Source organism: Betta splendens, chromosome 19 (genome assembly GCF_900634795.4).
Source record: "Betta splendens chromosome 19, fBetSpl5.4, whole genome shotgun sequence".
In the NCBI taxonomy this organism is placed as follows: Eukaryota; Metazoa; Chordata; class Actinopteri; order Anabantiformes; family Osphronemidae; genus Betta; species Betta splendens.
In genome coordinates this window covers 10,674,946-10,692,051 of record NC_040898.2, presented here as the reverse complement: position 1 = coordinate 10,692,051, position 17,106 = coordinate 10,674,946, and the positions used below count along the sequence as shown (strand labels likewise).

At 45.5% G+C, this 17,106-nt stretch overlaps 2 protein-coding genes across 5 annotated transcripts; both read right to left on the bottom strand.

Moving 5' to 3' along the window:
• Positions 1-445: 445 nt before the first annotated feature.
• klhl11 (kelch-like family member 11) lies at positions 446-3,692 on the bottom strand. Its single transcript, XM_029133600.3, has 2 exons — positions 2,975-3,692; positions 446-2,550 (listed from the first exon to the last, which is right to left on the bottom strand). Exons 1-2 carry the CDS (start codon positions 3,520-3,522, stop codon positions 972-974), a joined length of 2,127 nt encoding a protein of 708 aa, XP_028989433.1. The 5' UTR covers positions 3,523-3,692; the 3' UTR covers positions 446-971.
• Positions 3,693-5,509: 1,817 nt separating this feature from the next.
• On the bottom strand, positions 5,510-16,898 carry aclyb (ATP citrate lyase b). 4 transcript variants are annotated; one of them, XM_029134675.3, is made up of 30 exons: positions 16,739-16,898; positions 15,109-15,286; positions 14,806-14,928; positions 14,587-14,649; positions 14,126-14,316; positions 13,850-13,929; positions 13,440-13,570; positions 13,181-13,299; positions 12,662-12,798; positions 12,479-12,540; positions 11,917-12,034; positions 11,630-11,784; positions 11,437-11,530; positions 11,140-11,196; positions 10,611-10,640; positions 9,443-9,584; positions 9,194-9,362; positions 8,977-9,081; positions 8,690-8,886; positions 8,525-8,606; positions 8,339-8,449; positions 8,122-8,249; positions 7,954-8,047; positions 7,702-7,856; positions 7,457-7,607; positions 7,218-7,361; positions 6,993-7,106; positions 6,752-6,834; positions 6,532-6,608; positions 5,510-6,447 (listed from the first exon to the last, which is right to left on the bottom strand). In XM_029134675.3, exons 2-30 carry the CDS (start codon positions 15,265-15,267, stop codon positions 6,353-6,355), a joined length of 3,366 nt encoding a protein of 1,121 aa, XP_028990508.1. In that variant the 5' UTR covers positions 15,268-15,286; positions 16,739-16,898; the 3' UTR covers positions 5,510-6,352. The 4 variants fall into 4 exon arrangements, with proteins under 4 accessions (XP_028990508.1, XP_028990504.1, XP_028990506.1 ...); XM_029134671.3 differs by lacking the exon at positions 16,739-16,898 and adding an exon at positions 16,496-16,642; XM_029134673.3 differs by lacking the exons at positions 11,140-11,196; positions 16,739-16,898 and adding an exon at positions 16,496-16,642.
• Between the last annotated feature and the right edge of the window lie 208 nt (positions 16,899-17,106).

Sequence of the window (17,106 nt, the reverse complement as noted above, 5' to 3'; positions counted from 1 at the left end):
ACTGCATGGGAGAACGCCCGATAGACCTTCAGCATTGCTCAGCGTGAGTGAAGCAATGCTGAAGCATTCTACGAACCGGTGAGCTGAAATACGCAAACAGCCTGGCTCCTATTCACCAAGCTGCCGTTTGGACCGACCCCAGGATGAGCCTGTGGTGCAGGAGGAGTCACAGCAGGTGAGAGTCACGGCCTCTGACTCCTCTTCTTCCTCTCACTCTTCTTCCTCAGTCCACCTAACAAATCTGTTCTCTGCAGGTTTGACGCGAAACCGAGCTGGTGAAGAAGCTACTCGGGCCTAAAAAAAAGGAAAAAAGGCCAGAAGCCACGACTGAACCTCACCTGGACGACTGAGGCTTCAACCACAGGTCATGAAAATGAACAATGATAGACTTTTGCAACCTCACACTTCATTAGTCAAATGAAACCAATTGCAGAATACAAAGGTCAACATTTCAGGTGGTTTAATAACAGGGAGGTAAAAAAATGGCACAGTGAGAAACGCAGCCATGAATGTGCTTCATGTAACACCAGGGAATGTTTAAAGACAGGTTGAAAGGAATTAATGCTGCGATAGAGTCACTTTATGGTCATAACCAGCTGAAATAGAAACTAGAAATTAACTGCAAAGATGAATTCACATCCTTTAAAAGGCAAAAAGCATTGTACTAATACTTAGTACAGTATTTAAGTGCAACACGTATTAAGCAGGGTTTGATTTTTAACACAGTAGCTTTGCTGAATCCATGCAGCACAAACTCCAGCCACGTTTTCAGTCGTCACAGTGCAAAGAAGGTAAAGCAAAGTTGGAGGTAGAAATAATTTAAAGGCAGCGATTACAGCGATCAGAGATTAGAGGCTCCTTCACAATCAATGCATGGTTTGATTTTCACGTCTAACTTACGCCACAGGGAAATGTTAGCCCTGTTTAGGGACCTTTCGGCAGCAAGCTCACTTCATGACAACCTCCCGGCCTCAGCATTCGACCTGCGAGTGCAGCTGCCGCCGCAGCGTCAGCGCGCGCCAGTTGAGCTGCTGCATCTGCTGCATGCGGTCCCGCTGGCGCGCCAGGTTCTGGGGCACGGGGTGGCGCTGGCGGCCCCGCAGGAAGCGGTAGGGGATGCGCACGTGGCAGGCGGCCGCCCGGCAGCGCGGCCGCGGCAGCGGCGGCAGCAGCGTCCAGCGCCCCCTGTCGGCGCGGTAGCGGTACGCCTCGCGGCGGTACTGCTTCTCCGCGCCGCCGCTGCCGCCGCCGCCGCTCCGCCAGCCGCCGACGACGAACACGTCCTCGCCCAGGTGGCAGAGCGCCGAGCCCTCCATGGCGAGCACCTCCGGCGGGAGGCCGGCCAGGAGGTCGTCGGGGCCGCCGCGGCCGCTCGTCTTCTGCTGGGCCGCCTCCACCGGCGCCCGGTAGCTCTTGGGGCAACAGGACGCCGTGTGGTAGAAGCTGGTGGCGGCGACGGCCGCCTGGAAGCGGCAGTAGGTGTCGATGAGCGGCGGCGACTCCACTTCCTGCCACTTGCAGCTCAGCGTGTCGAAGGAAGCGGTGACGGTGCTGAGTCCGTCCTCGCCGTCGGCGTCCACGGGGGTCCGGGCCGTCACGTACACGTAGCGGTCGTCCACGCTCACCGTCTTGACGTCGCGCAGTATCTTGGGGGCGGGGTCCAGGTTGTGCCACTCGTCGAGCTCCGGGTCGTAGACGGTGACGTCCTTGAAGCCGGGGCTGAAGTTGCCGTGGCCGCCGATGGCGTAGAGCACGTCCTTGACGCACGCGAGGCCGAACGAGTGCTTGCGGGTGGTCAGGCTGCTGACCTGCTCCCAGGCGTTGGTGCCGGGGTCGTAGCGCTCCACCATCTTGGCGAAGCTGGGCTCCATGGACCCGGCCACGTACACGTGGCTGTCGGTGACGGCGATGGCGTGTCCGTCCAGGTGGTTGTGGACGTGCGGCAGGTTGACCCAGCGGTCCTCGGCCACGAAGTAGCCCACGCACTCGCTCAGGTACTCCCCTCCCTCTGACACCCCCCCCACCACCATGATGACGTCCATAGTCTGGCCTAAACGCGGCCCGCAGAGCTCGGCATCCGCCGCCTTGGGGCCGTCGCCGCGAACGGCGTGGGCCTCGAGCGCCTCGGACAGCAGCCGGCGACAGGCGGCGCTGTTGGCCACGAGCGGCTCCTTCCTCATGGCCGTCGTCAGGTAGGACGGCGCCACCTGCTGCAGCCTCAGCAGCGCGAACAGCTCCTCGAAGCGCCGCTCGCGCTCCCCGGCGTCGTGCCGCACCCACCGCACCACCGCCTCGAACAGCTCCCGCTCGCGGGCCACCGTGACCTCCGGGTCGGCGAGCCAGTGCCGCACCAGGTGGAACGGCAGCGCGTGGAACTCGTCGTGGTGGACGACCCGGTGGAAGTTCCTGCGGATCGTGACGGCGGCCTCGGCGGCCAGACGGTCCAGCGTGTACATGTGGGCGAGGCTGTGCACGGCCACGCAGTTGGACAGGCTCAGCTTCTTGATCAGGAAGTCCCCGCAGAAGCTCTTCAGCTGCACCAACAGGAACCTGGAGGAAGGAGGATGTCATGTAATCATAATAATTCATGTCAAATGTACACAACTCAGGGTTGTATGGAATAGTTTTAAACCCATACATTAATTACCCATCTAGAGCTTTAACTTGTTGATCAGCCTATGATATATATATATATATATATATATATATATATATATATATATATATATATATATATATATATATATATATATATATATATATATATATAGAGCACCCATCCCATACTACTGCTATGCTATACTACTATACTATACTACAAAGTTGCTGGATAATAATATTCCACAGGTGTGTCATATACAAATAGTCCAATGTATCCGTTTGATCGTGCATAATGTATAGGCTTAATTATTATTCTCTAATCCTATAGTCTATGCTTTGAACCTTATTATTATTTAAAGCATTAAAGCATCACCTGTCTGCAAGTTCCAGCACTTCGTGCACGGAGGCGGCGGTGACCCGGATCTCCCCCGTGTACATGAACTGGATGACGCTCTCCACCGTCTCCGGGTCGGGTCCGCTCTCCGAGCTCCACTCCTTCAGCTCCACGCGCCCCGACCGGGACTCGGCGAACTGTCCGCCCAGCAGCAGCGTGAAGTAGTGCGACGCCGCGGACAGAACCGAGCGGTGGGCGCGCACGGTCTGGACCCGGTCCGCGGCGCCGCCGCTGAAGACGAGCGTCAGGTCGCAGAACAGCCCGTCCTTCCTCTGCTCGTTCTGCCGCCGGGACAGCTCCGAGCAGTAGGCCGCGCACGTGAACTCCTCGGCCTCCGCAGGTTCCCCATCACCTGTGTGCGCTCCCCGCGCGCCGCCGCTCCGGCCGCGGTCCTCCGCCCCGCGTGCTGCCGCTGCCATAGCGCCGGGGGACGCTGGTCTCGGGGCCAAACGACAGCTCTGACCTACCGTCGGGAGCCACTCATAGGCGTAAATGACACACGTGAATAAACATTCACAAACGGACATCCACGCGCAGCGTTCGCAGCCTCGACTGGAAACCTGGAGCGCTCACTTCCGTCTTTGCGGATATTCCGGCTTTTTTTGCTGGAGCGTCAGAAAGGAGGCTGTCGTATTGGATGGAACGTCCGTGTTTACACACAACACCCACATTCCGGACGCGCACAGAGATGCGGGCGATGGTTGATGCGTTGCTGACGCACAAACGCGTCTTTATTTAAGCAGAGTGCAACTTTGCACCGTCTGGCGCATGCGTGTTACAGGACGGAGGTTGCTCTGTGACAACTACTTGACAGAATAATGCAGACATTGTGTGTGTGATTTTCTTAGTTTACACGTCACGTCTAACTTACACCACAACAAATATTAGCATGTTTACACAGATTGGGATTAAAAAGCAAAAGTGTTTAGCATAATCTATGTAATTACTCATGCAGACATTTCACTAACTAAAAAGGAAAGGTTTAACATTGTTACTTTGTTGCCGTTCTTTTATAGTTTAACATCTTTTTTCCATATAAACTGAGAGGCAGAAACGGAACAGGGTGAATCAGGAATTACATTATAGATTCAGCACGTTGCACCCCGGAACTGAAGGAGGCGCTGTATTCATGGGTACAAACAACGAAGAAGTTCGAAGAAGAACGCAAAAATCCAATATTCAAACACTTGTTAACATAAACACAATTATATTCAAATTATAGATCTATTCGTACATATTTACATACATATATTTTTATGTAAACAAGAACAGTCCAAGACGAAAGTGTAAAACTAAATTACACTAAATTATTTATTAAAACTATAAAGATTTTAAAGGTATTTTTTTCAAAAGAGTTTTTAAAGTTCACATTAATTCTATACTGCACATACTATGGTATTTTAAAAAAGTATTATATTCTATAGTATGTTGTCCAAAGTAAAGTATAGGGTGTCATAGACAGTGATAGAGACATTTGCCTTTTGATAGTTTGAATGTACATAGCTAATATGTAATTGACTACATTTTGTGTAATTAAAGCTTCTAAACTCCAACTGTTTTAAATGTACATTCACATTTTTACTTTCATTCGTCAAAATTTTGACCTCTGTTCCTTTCTGGTTTCATAAGGCCTTCTTTCCACCTCTCTGGAAACGCAGGGAGGACACGGCCCCCCCTGGAGTCCCTTTAGGACTTTTGTGTGGTTCAGGAACCGGCAGTGCCCAGGATTTGATCATGAGGTCTGCACACCTTGCGACTTACGCTCATCGTCTTACCCAGTGCACCACTGAGGAACCCTTCACAGCAAGAGATGCTTTTGGCGCGCCTTTAAACATACAATTTGAGAGCTGGTCTGAAAAAAAATCCAAAATTATGCTTTTATATTTGAACCCACAACCTCACATTCCTACAGAAGCTTCTTAACCCACTGAGCCACTACTCTAGTTGGCTAAAGTCATGTTTGAGCTTGTATTTAGTGTTTACAAGACAACAAGGCCTTAAAAGTATCTATTGTAAGGACTCCCAGGACATGAACCTACATCCTCACATTGCATCAGAAGGTTCTTAACTCTCTGAGCCACTGCTCTAATTAGATATCAGTGTGCTTGAGGTTGTATTTACTGATTGTCTTAAAAGAATTTAACACCAGCTAGGGACTTGAACACTCAACCTATCATCCAAAATAGGAGCCTCTTAATTCTGAGCCACTGCTCTTATTAGGATGCTTTTGTTTTTGACTTTGTATTTACTACATAGTAGGCCTTGAAATTATCTAAATATATAAAGGAATTAGACCAACAACTTGATATCAGTCAATATCAACCTTTCAAAGTTTTAGGCCATTAAAAATTCTTGAGCTTTTCAAGAGTTGAAATAATCTATGTAAAGGCAGCAAATTTTGCATTCCTGTGTCAATGCATGGAGCATGTCCAAAATATGCCATAGTCTAGCATGTGGTGAAAAGAGAGTGACTGTATTGTTTTTATCAATAACAAAAATGTACAGTACATCAGCCAAAGTGAAAAGTAAAAGAAGGTTTTTTAATTATGATTATAGTACAATAGGACAGCATATTACAAAAACAAAGCAAATCTTTTAATGTTAAATAAAAACAAACAAAGCACAACTCACACAGGCCAGACAGCGGGCAGTTACTAACCATTCTGGGGTCAAGGGCCACCTATACAGTATTGTGCACTAATTAATCAAAGTAAATTATTATGTCTGCCTTTCCTAACACCGGTACCATTTACCACCTGACCCAGATTTTACCTTTTTAACAAAGATGTTACATTTCTAAAGAATTACTTTGGTTTATCTCAAAGAGATCTTTGTCAGAGGGACTTAAACAAAAAAAAACAAAAAAACAACTGCTGTAGATTTGCTAGTGTTTAAACTAAAGTGCTGACAGCATGCAGAAGCACACTTTGCCTACAACAGGCAAATGCTGATTAAAAGAAAAAAGGTCAATTTGCGTAATTAGTATTTTTTAAAAAAAGTTACAAGACTGTATTTCTGCAGATTACAGTGTCGAGGTCAGGCGTGACATGAGCATCAGACATTGTACTCTTTTTTTTTTTTTTTCTTTTTTGTGTGCCAATTGAATTTGTGCTCTTAACTGAAGTAATTTTGTTTGGGCTCTTTGTTCAAAACTAAATAAATTACACCTCAGACTTTTTAAATAGCTAGTCAAAAACATAATCTAAAAATATACGTCCCCTTATCACCCATAAAAAGTTGACTGAAGACATAAGTTTCCAGAATCATCCTGCCCAAATGCTTTTTTAAGGCAGCTGTTATGCTGTTGTGAAATGAGCAGTCACATCTGGAAGGGCATCCCATTCTCCAATGTGGGGATTACATGGACATGTGTTCAGGGAGGACGTAGGAGATGTCGTCCCAGGGGTGGCGGTACAGGCCCTGTTTCAGCCTCTTCTGATCAAGGTAATGACCTGACATCAGAGACATATAAATTAGGTTTTGTGTTTTTTTTTTTTATATTTTCACAGTTGTGACTGATTCTCAAATGGACTCACCAATGAAGCCCATACTCCGTCCCAGGACAAAGATTCCATTTAGTGCACCAATCTCCACAAACTCATCAGCCTCATCTCTGCAATAAGATCAACATTCAAGGGAGACATCTTCAGTAAGTGTATCAGTGAAACAAGTAATATGATCTACAGCCTGGTTGTAAACCGACACTGGTCAACGACTCAGTCGAGCTTACTCTTATTTTATAGCAAGAGTTCCTACCGTGTGAAGCCACCACATGTCCTCAGCAGATCCACAAAAGAAACGCCGATTAACCCATCTACGTTGAGAATCAGGTTTGGTTTCTAAGCAGAATAATAGAAACACAAATGAAACAAACATCGCCTGTATATGGGTAAGACAGTCAACCTGTTCGTGCTTAAGGAGATAATAATGTCCAAATAATTAAAATTATTTTTGTATTGCATTTTTTGCTTCACTTGAAGACTCTGCCGATAAATACCTTTGATGTGGTGATTTTCTCTACGTCTAGAGCATAGTCGAGCAGCTGACTGGAAGGGAAATGCTGTTTGACAAAATCCTTTAGAATCTGCACCCGCATGTCTGGATTGTTGATCTGAAAACACACAATACATACATTTTTTTCTCTGATTTAAAAATAACAGATCATTTACATTGTAGCTTATAATCATATAAATTCAGGCCCTATGAGGTGAGTGTTTCTCACCGATTTGACTCTGTGGCCAATGCCCATTATTAGCTTTCCATCCTTCTTCATTTTGTTGACAAACTCCATGGGCATCAGGCCACTATCAAATGCCTTGCTAAACTGCTTTGCAGCTGCATCCAGAGCCCCTCCAAAACGGTCCCCCTAGAATACATCACAACAGAACCTGTTTTAGTTGGAAGCACAAGTAAGTGTGATGAGTTTTTTGTTTGCAGTAATGTTCCGTGTGCTATACTAACGATGGTGAGCAGGCCAGAGGTGAGACTTGAGATCAGGTCTTTGCCAGCCCGAGCACAGACAATGGTGTTGTGTGCACCAGAGACGGCGGGGCCATGGTCAGCGGTCACCATCAGGCACATCTCAATAAACTGGCAGGCATAGCGAGGCAACCTAGGCGGAAACACAGCTCAGCTGATTCCACCGAAATCAAATGAGACAGCGTGTCTTCTCTCAATAAGCAAATAATGTCAACGATTACACCAACCTGCGCTGGAACCAGAGTAAGCCGAGCACTCCGCCCAAGCCCATCTCCTCTTTAAAGACTTCAGTGATCGGCATGCCAGCATAGATCAGCTCCTGGCCTCGCTCGTCACAGATGCTCGTCATAAATGAGGCTGGCTTACGGATCAGGCCTAACTCCTGGAAATTTATTAATAAAATATAAACCAAATATAAAATGTTGAAGAGTGTCCAGTGTTGCAGTACTCAGTATTGGTGGGTACGGGGGAAGTCTTACTCTAGCCCAGGAGTAATCCATTGGGACTGTTGGTGGAGGAACCTCCTGGGCAGGAATGATGGTGCCATTGGCAACCAGATCTTCATAAACTTTCCTGTTTTAACATACAAGCACTAAGCAAAAGAAAAAGACATTCTGACTATCAGATGATTGTGGCACACTTGTTACCTAATGACGTTGCCCAGCTCATCAAAGCTCATGGGTACATAAGCTCCAGCATCCCTGAGAGCCTGATTCTTGGCGACTGCTGTTTCTGAAGCCTGGTTGGCACAGGCTCCTGCGTGGCCAAACTGAACCTGTGAAAGAAGTACAGCAGTGAACAAAATCACGGCTTAGACCAAAACCTAATTTTTTTTTTATTTTTTTTTTACTAAAGCCAACAAACCTCTGAAGCGAACATTGTGGCACAGGTTCCAATACACCAGCACACCACAGGTTTGGTTATTCTTCCCTCTGTGATACCTTGGCAAATCTTGTACTCCTCTGCGCCTCCAATCTAGGTGTTGAAAAAGAGATTTTAAACTTTGCCCACAGATGTGAAAATCACATGCGGCCAATAAGTCTCTCTCACCTCTCCTAACACCACTATCATCTTGACCCCTGGAGTGTCCTGATAGCGCAGAACATGATCCATAAAAGTCGAACCTGGATATCTGAATTAACAAAAAAAAAGGTAAGATGTCTTAAATAATCTAGAAACCCTCAAAACAAATGACAGAGAAATCATTTCTTGTACCTGTCTCCTCCAATGGCCACACCTTCATAAACACCATCTGTGGTGCGGGAGATGATGTTGTTCAATTCGTTTGACATGCCCCCAGACCGTGACACATACGCCACACTACCAGGACGGTAAAGTTTGGAAGCCAAGATGTTGTCCAACATGCCACCAGTGTTGCCAATCTTAAAACAGCCCGGCTTGATGCCACCAACCTGGAATTCACATAATATCCATAACACTTATCAACACATTCATACACACTGATGATGAAGTCCGCATTAACACTTGATAAGGCTGCTTACTGTAGCTGGGCCAATGATAGTGACACCTTTCTCATCAGCCATCTTGATTAACTTCCTTGTTTGGGCTTCAGGGATACCTTCGGCTATAATGGCAATGGTGTGAATCTGTCAACAAATAAAAGAGATCGTTGATCGTACATTGGTTAGAAAGTCATGTGTACTCTAGTTTTCATTTGTGTAATTGTTACCATAGTTAACATGTAGGATTTCTTTGTACCTGAGGGTACTGCATGGTTTCCACTGTACTGTCAAAGGCTGAGCGCAGGGAAGCAAAGCTGATCAGGACATCCACCTCTGGGTGCTTCTTCATAGCATCTGCCATGTTCTTGAAGACCGGCAGCAGGATCTCCTTGTGGCCCCAATAAAATTTTTGCTTGTGATCTCCACTGAGAAGAACAAAAAAATAAGCAAAATCATGACTACAGTAACAACACGTTTCCTTCAGTCTGTGGGTGTTTAGACCTACGTGAAGGGGTAGACCATCGCTGCCACGGAGGGTTCGTCCCTGGAGCATACGTAGTCAAAGTCCAGCATTCCCTGCACAGCGCGTGTTTGCATGCCCCAGACAATAGTCTTGGTGCGTTTGCTGAAAAGTGTGGTGGCTTTAGCTGAATGAACGACATGGTAGAAAAGGAGATTCAAATCAGAATACGGGAAAAAAAGTGGGGAAAAATACATTTAATCACAGCTGAGGGACGGGGTGTTGAACTAAAACAGCAGGAATGGGAACGTAACAGATTATAGAGTGGATCATCACTCTGAGGACAGAGACACAGGCGGTAAAGAAAACAACGCTTCTTAAAGACCAATAGAAGTGACACTGCAAGCTGCAATAACAAGACAATCATCCTTTAAACACACTTTCCATGTCTTATCTAATACAGACATTCACATTTTGATGTATGAAATAAAATTTCATATAAAAAGGACAGACATAATGAGGTTAACAGTCAGTGAAAGAAAAATATATTTTCAAGCACAACCAGATTATTCAGTGCATCATGAAGCGGACCTGCACCTGTGCAGGCACGTTTAGTCAGATAAGACAAATCCCAGCTTTGTTCCTTTGAAAGGAAGACATAATAAGGGAAATAGATTTAACAAAATACACTTAATAGTTCTGATGCTTATGTCATTGAATTTAGGTTTGGTTTCAAATTACTGTGTGTTCTTGAAGATATTATATCAGTTGGCATGATGTAAAAATGTCAGACAGACTTTGAGACCTCGAGGGATGATGACACAGTCTAGTGACTTAATGCATTTCAAGGAAAAGGTCCCCACACTGCACCAACCAAGCAGTACTGAAGCCAAGTGAGGGGAAACAATGGATGGCCTGACAATTTTCAGAAATCACGAAGTGTTTTCAAAGCAGGAAGCCATGTTAGTTAAAGCAAAAAGCAAGTCTCTTCTACTCTCTGCCCAGGCTCACTGACTTCTGCAGTTACAGCCGACTAATAATTGATGATTTAGAAAGGGAAGGCCTCTCTCTTTAAACGCAAATCCTAATGGGGAGAACGCCGCCATCAGATTTGCAGAGAAGGACACAGCAGAAAAAACACCAGCGCTGAAAATGGGAAGGCAGAGGGAAGTGGACAGAGGGCAGGAGGACAGGTTTTCACACCCTTCCATACCTCCGCTGCAGCCTGTAGAGGCTTGTGCTTCTGTGACCCCCACAGGACGGAAACACATAACGTGACAAAGAGAAAAGAATGAGTTCAACTTCCACGCAGTTCACGCCGTGAACACACTTCAATGGACTGAGGCGACTGTGTGTCATGGTTGAAACCACGCCAGAAAAAGCACAGCGGGGGAACAGAGCATGCAAAGCTCAATAGCCAAGGAGCATGCCTTTACTGTGTTACCATAATAAGCAACTCAACCCACAATCTAAACCTTCAAGAATTTACCTTCTAAAATCAAAAACATCTCTGAAACATCCCACATTTTTTCCACAACAGGTTATCTTCATTAGAAACCAAGTCATTTGTTTAATGACTAGTTCAGTTTTTAATAATTATTTGTATAACGCAACATAGCAAACACGTAGGTGCCACACAGTCACACTCATTTTGACCCAGATTAAAGACTGAAAAGGTGCAAAACCATTCAGAGGGTGTGGGCAGTTGAGCTCAGTGTGGACACGGAACACCCGTCACTTACCTCTCCCATCTCCTGTGGCCACATTCTTCAGAGGCCACAGTATAGAATGAAGTAAGTCTTAGAGAAACAAGCATGAAAGAGGGTGAGTGGACAAATTTGGGCGGCAAAAGAAAAAACAAAAATAAAAAAAATTAGAAAGGAACAGAGAAAATTAAAATGCAAAGTAGCAGTGACAGCATTTGGGCTGGAGACTGGGAAAAATACATGACCAAGCAAAATGAACAAGCAGAGTGTGAGTACATAAAGAGCCTTTGTGATAAGAAGCAGTCCGGAGGTGTGTGCTAGTGTGTTATTCACCTGCCGGAAGACCTGCATTACACTTTTTTGCTGGGGTGACACCATTTGGCGACTTGGGTTCAGAGAAGGAAGCTGTTCTTGTTGTAGCAGGAGTCTAGTGCAGAGAAAACACACACACACACACACTAATCAAATTAATCAAAAACAGCAGCCTACTGAACTACCTGATAATTTTGTTAGTAAATTAAAATACCACTGCACTGTTGCTGGCGTTCAGTAGGAAGTTGGCCGTGTGTGCATCCATTGGTGGCTGGTTCGGAATTGGCCGGTGGCCTAGAGCCATTCCAACAATGGCAGTCATGTGGGTCTCGGTACCAAACACGTGGATAGGAATACCTGTAGTCTTACCTGCAAAGAAATGTAAAATATGAATATGTGCTTGCTTATTCATTTATAACAAAAAGGTAAACTAATGCTCTACATTAGCAAAAAAACCAGACAGGATCTGATTTGTTCTGTGAGGCCCATGATCCTACTCACCCACTTCCCCCATCACCCTCAGCCCCTCCTGGTAGTTGGGTCCACCACGTCGAACAAAGATGGTGACCTCATGTTCCTTCAGAGGACCCTGATAGTCTTTAATTGCCCTGACAATGCCCTGAGGGTGGAAACAGGATAGGAGGTCAGCTTTGTGGAGCTCAACGCTTGGTTTGTAAGAGTGGCTCAACAACTCAAACAAGGGATGGCTAACATTTGAAAAAAAAAAAAAAAAGATTCAAAACCTTACACTATTATGATACAAAGGGACAAAGGGATGGTACAACATGGAATCTATTTTCAAGTGTTGATTGTTTTAAATGTAATCCTTCATATTGTCTTATTTATTGAAATGATATAATGAATTATATGTTGTACCAAAAGGAAAACAAAGAGTAATGTGGGCTTCAGATCAGGTCCCCAACAAACCCCTGCCTTAGTGTAGTACATGAAAGAAGTCCAGGTAGTATTTCTGAACACAGGTTTCTTATCTTATTTCTATGCGACACTGTGATAACAATTAACTTTGCAAAGAATTTCAGATAAATATGTCAATGTGCCGCACCTTAAACGTGGCTGCTACATTGGTGAAGTTGGCAATGCTTCCTCCAATGATCAGCACTTTCCCTGTAAGATACAAATAGAGGGGGTAACATGTTTAGGAACATAGGTTCACGACTGAAAGACGACACCCAAGTAGCACAGCCTGGGCCACGGCAGCTGCCACGAGCACTTTGGCTCGACCAACCTTGAACATGTTTCTCTCGCGTCATGAGCGAGAGAATGGTTTTAGCGTAGTCGTAGGTCTGCTGTTCACTGGGTGCACCCGAGTACTCGCCATAGTTCGCCAGCTCACCCACTCCACCCAGGTCACAGATGGTGTCACTAAAGAAGAGAAAGTGGTGTAAGTGTAAGGAAACTGAACCTCATTTAGTTTATTTGTCTGTGCTATAGCTCCAAAAACAGCAGACACTGACAAGTAAAAGCAATGATTGTTTACAATATCAACAATGTTTACATCATGCACAGTGACCTTCAGCGACCAGTATAAGTCTACAGAGCTGTTTATAGATAAAACGGCAGTGCCCATATTTTTGTGGGCACTGCAGTTTTATCTGGGAATTATATCTTTTACTTCTTTTAGACAAATAAGATAAATCAGATTGTGGATGCACAAATCTTGTGCTTAATAAAAAATTATGTTGGCTGATGCGTTGTTTGATAAATGTAAAAACACCTTCAAGGCACAAAAAGGCCAATGGCTTACCTATAAACTACTGAAGCCCCTCCTCCTGCCACCATCGTCCAGATCCGTCCTCGGGGATTCAGCAGGGTCAGCTTCAGACTGGCACCACTCTTTGCATCCAGATCAGCTATATAGGCCTCCTACAAGTAGCAAAACATCTGGTTGTAAATAACTACGGTCAGAAAGTGCATGAAAACCAAAAATAGAGGCATAAACTGAACTACTAGAGCAGATAACTGGAGTATTACAGTCTAAAAGATCAGATTAACTGTCTGTTCACCTCTGGATATGCTTCTCTTCCAAATGGTGGTGGGAACTCCACATCTCCCCATTTAGCTTTGCAGATAAAATCTGCTGTTGCGTCAATTTTGGCGGCCATGTCGAGGACGTACACTCCATCACGCGTGACAACTGGTTAACACAATAAAAAGTTAAGCTATTTGTTGACTTCACGTTTATATGTATATATGATATTCTACAACAATAGCAGTGCCATGAAATTAGCAAATGATGTTTGTTCCCTTAAATACATCATTTAATAGCTAGTATGCACGAAAGGTGTTACTGTTAAAACAGTCTGTACTTTTGTATTTATACAGTCGACGCTAAGCAGGTTATTAAAAATAGCTGCTGCATGTGAAAATTCAAGGGAGCCGAGTACAATATTTAAGAGTGAAAGTACACGCTTACCAAGTGGATTGATCTCAAGGTAGGTGAAGTAGAGGTCCTCATATAGGTTGAAGATGCCCACTAAAAAACTGGCCAAAACTCTGCGAACAAAAAAAATCCATATAAAAATACAGTATAAAAAAATGTACTAACTGTAAAAACCTCTTCTCAGATCTTAACTGAAAACGCCAAGCAATAAATGGTAACATTAATAATGCATGAATTAAAAATGACAGTGGTTCAGAATTTATTTCCAAGGGCAGAGCTTTTGAGAAATGCTTAAACAGATCAGCGTACTCTTTCTTCTCTTCAGGAACATGTGTGAGGAGCTGCTGTGTGACTTGGTCTTGACTCAGCTTGTCACCCACTGCGACCATCAGCCTCTCTGCTTTGGAATCCACATCGCCCACTTCAACGCCGCCCTCGTGGTGGAAGAGCACATGATCGCCCTCACGTGTGGCATAGATACACATGTAAAACTCCTCCTCCTGGGTAAACAAGATTCAGGACACGGTTTCACATATTAGCTCATATCTCACGTTAACAAAACTGACTTTCATACTGGAACATGTTCTCACACATTCCCCAAAATACATATTGCAGCTATATTAAGTTAGTGTTTTTTACAAAAACCAACTGACCTATGCATAAAAGACACAAAATCATTTCATGTCCTTTCTGGATTGTTCGCCCTTTGGTTGTTGAGCATAATAAACAGGATGTGGGATGACATGGCTTAAAAAGCTGGCATTGATTACCTGTGTGTGGGGGACGAATGGCTCAATCAGGAAGTTCTTCAGTGTTCCCTTTGCTTTTCCCACCTATTCATTGCAAACAATGTTACAAACTTCTCATACACAGGGTTACTATGTACGAAGACAGTATAATTTCCCTTCCTGTCTTAAACAAAAACATTTCCTATGAGAAAGATTACAAAAGTAGTAACAAGCAAGAATGAGCCGTTAGAGTCAACTCACAGTGGTCTCCTTCATGAGGTGGGTTTTCAGCCACTCCTTCACACCCTGCAGGTCCAGGTTGATGCCCACTAATCCAAGCTTCCCACGGCGCTTGATGAGTTGATCTGGTTTCACCACCAGACGCTACCAGGGAAACGAGATGAAGCCACATCAGCCTGATACAGTATGTGCTTTCCGACTGGAAATCTACACTCGCAGCTCACAGCCGTGAACCCTGCTGAGGTGAGCCCAGTCAGCTTTTGTTGGAGCAGGTGATGGTTGTCGTATATTTTTTTTTAGGTGATGCGGGTCAGAGCGGAGTACCTCTGTCAGCAGCCACGGATGGTCCTGTGTGAGGCGACTCCAGTCCGTCTCGGCGGTAACGCTGGCATAGCGGAAGCGGTTCTGCACGGCCGCTGAAGTGCAGATGTGCTTGTACAGGAACTCTTTTCCTGTCTGCTCGGAGATGGCTTTCGCCGACATGGCAACACTAGTTAAGGACCTGGAAATAGAGTCATCATTATCAACATTAATGGTTAAAAAAAGATAAATACTTCTAGGTTTCTAGGTCAACAAGTGAATGATTAAATGTGTTTGTGTTATACCAAAGCAGTCACACAGTAATGTTTTACATAATCACACTGACGAGACTACTGTACCCTTAATCTTACAGGTTGTTCGTTAAATTTAAACTTGGCTTCCTAATCTTTACTATAACCCTGACATTTTTGAGTTAAATCATTTGCTACGAAAAAAGCTGCAGGCATAATTTAAATGTGCTACGTCTCTCCAACAATCAGTGTGGTTCTGCATACTTTCTTGGTACGTTGCGTAAATGCCATTATGCATTCAGGGAGAGCATTTCTTTGTTTAAACTAACAATGCGACCCAAGGCCAACAGTACCAATTTAGAAGTACTGTGTTTTAGGTTGGAGTATAAGTAGAGCTTAACTAGACTTTGTTCCAAACAAATGCATCCTAAACCTGCACTGCAACTGCCATCACCTTTTAGGACTTAAATAGATTTAATCAAATGACAAACCAGGGGAAAAAAAGCAACCGGTTGAATGACTGATTGCGTTGACACACCAGTTTTAAACACAGCAGCATGCTGTCAGACCTGCTCAGCCAACTCCTCACAAAGGCTGCCTCCTTTCTTTCAGCCAACTGATGTCTGTAAACATCTAACAGAACATATGAAGTGGTGGCTGGCTGGAGATCAGCTCACCACCTCCGCCATAAACCAAACAGCAGCAGCCGTCTTATCTCGACTGCCTGTGTTTATGGTGGTTTTATTGGTGGTTGTGACGAGCTGAAGCAGCTTCCGTGTCCAGGCAGTTGCATGTGGCCGCCGCAGCATCACTGGTCCCACAGCGGGAGAGCGATGACCTCAGCGGGACTTCGTCACCCGTCCAGTGACGCGGCGTGTGCCTCGGGCCAACATTAGCCCAATATGAATGAAGCTCTGCCAACGTGCCACCACACCCACCGCCTCCTCAGCCGGTAGCGTGACCTAGCTAGCCCGGCAGGTTCAAGCACTTCACCCCGTCGAGCTGGGCAAACACGGAGCGACTTCCTGGAGCGCGCAAACAGCGGAGAGGACGTGGAGGGTGCAGCGGGAGGTGCGCGGAGAGCGGAGCAGGAACAACGGGGCTCCTGTTTCAGGCTGATGCAAAGTGAAGTCAGCCTGTGATTAGTTTAGCTCACTTACTGGCAAGAGACGCGCCGGTTGTGCCTAACTTTATCTCCATATGCATTAGCTAATGAACACAACCCAGAAAACGCCTGTAACATTTGTGTTTGACCACAATGACTGTAAATGGAGTCTTAACGCTGAACGCGCACAGCATCTCACATCCGCTCAGCCCCGCGTCCTGACTGACAGGCAGCCTGGCTAACTGGTGCAGCTAGCTAACAAACGCTGCCGCCCAAACAACCTGGGAGCAGCACTTACCTCGTCGACGAACGAAGCCCCTGAAATGAGCGCACGAGACGCGCGTCCACTGAGAATAACGACACCGCCGAGGAGCCGACACTTCTCGTCCGGGCGCGTGCTCCTGCCTGCCCGTCTCCACCTCACCCCTCCGGTCTCACCATAATCTGGCGACCGATTACACGTCGGTGCTGCTCGCTGATTGGTCGAGACGTGATCATGTGATGATGTCACTTACTCCCCAGCCTAAAAGCGACTATTCTACCATAAATTGCTCTAAAAGTAGGAGTATTTTTAGGTTTGTTTATTTATTATAACAGGCCATAAATGGAGGTGAAACAAATCTCAATCGTCTTTCTGCGTAAAAATATCATATCGACCTTAAAATC

Coding starts and splice junctions, on each gene's coding strand:
- aclyb (XM_029134671.3), bottom strand. CDS start 16,578: ATGTTACAGGCGTTTTCTGGGTTGTGTTCATTAGCTAATGCATATGGA. Junction 13,930..14,125: donor GTTCCTGAAGAGAAGAAAGA/GTACGCTGATCT, acceptor TTTTGTTCGCAG/AGTTTTGGCCAGTTTTTTAG. Junction 6,448..6,531: donor ACGGAGTATGGGCTTCATTG/GTGAGTCCATTT, acceptor CTCTGATGTCAG/GTCATTACCTTGATCAGAAG.
- klhl11 (XM_029133600.3), bottom strand. CDS start 3,522: ATGTCCGTTTGTGAATGTTTATTCACGTGTGTCATTTACGCCTATGAG. Junction 2,551..2,974: donor GTGCTGGAACTTGCAGACAG/GTGATGCTTTAA, acceptor TCCTTCCTCCAG/GTTCCTGTTGGTGCAGCTGA.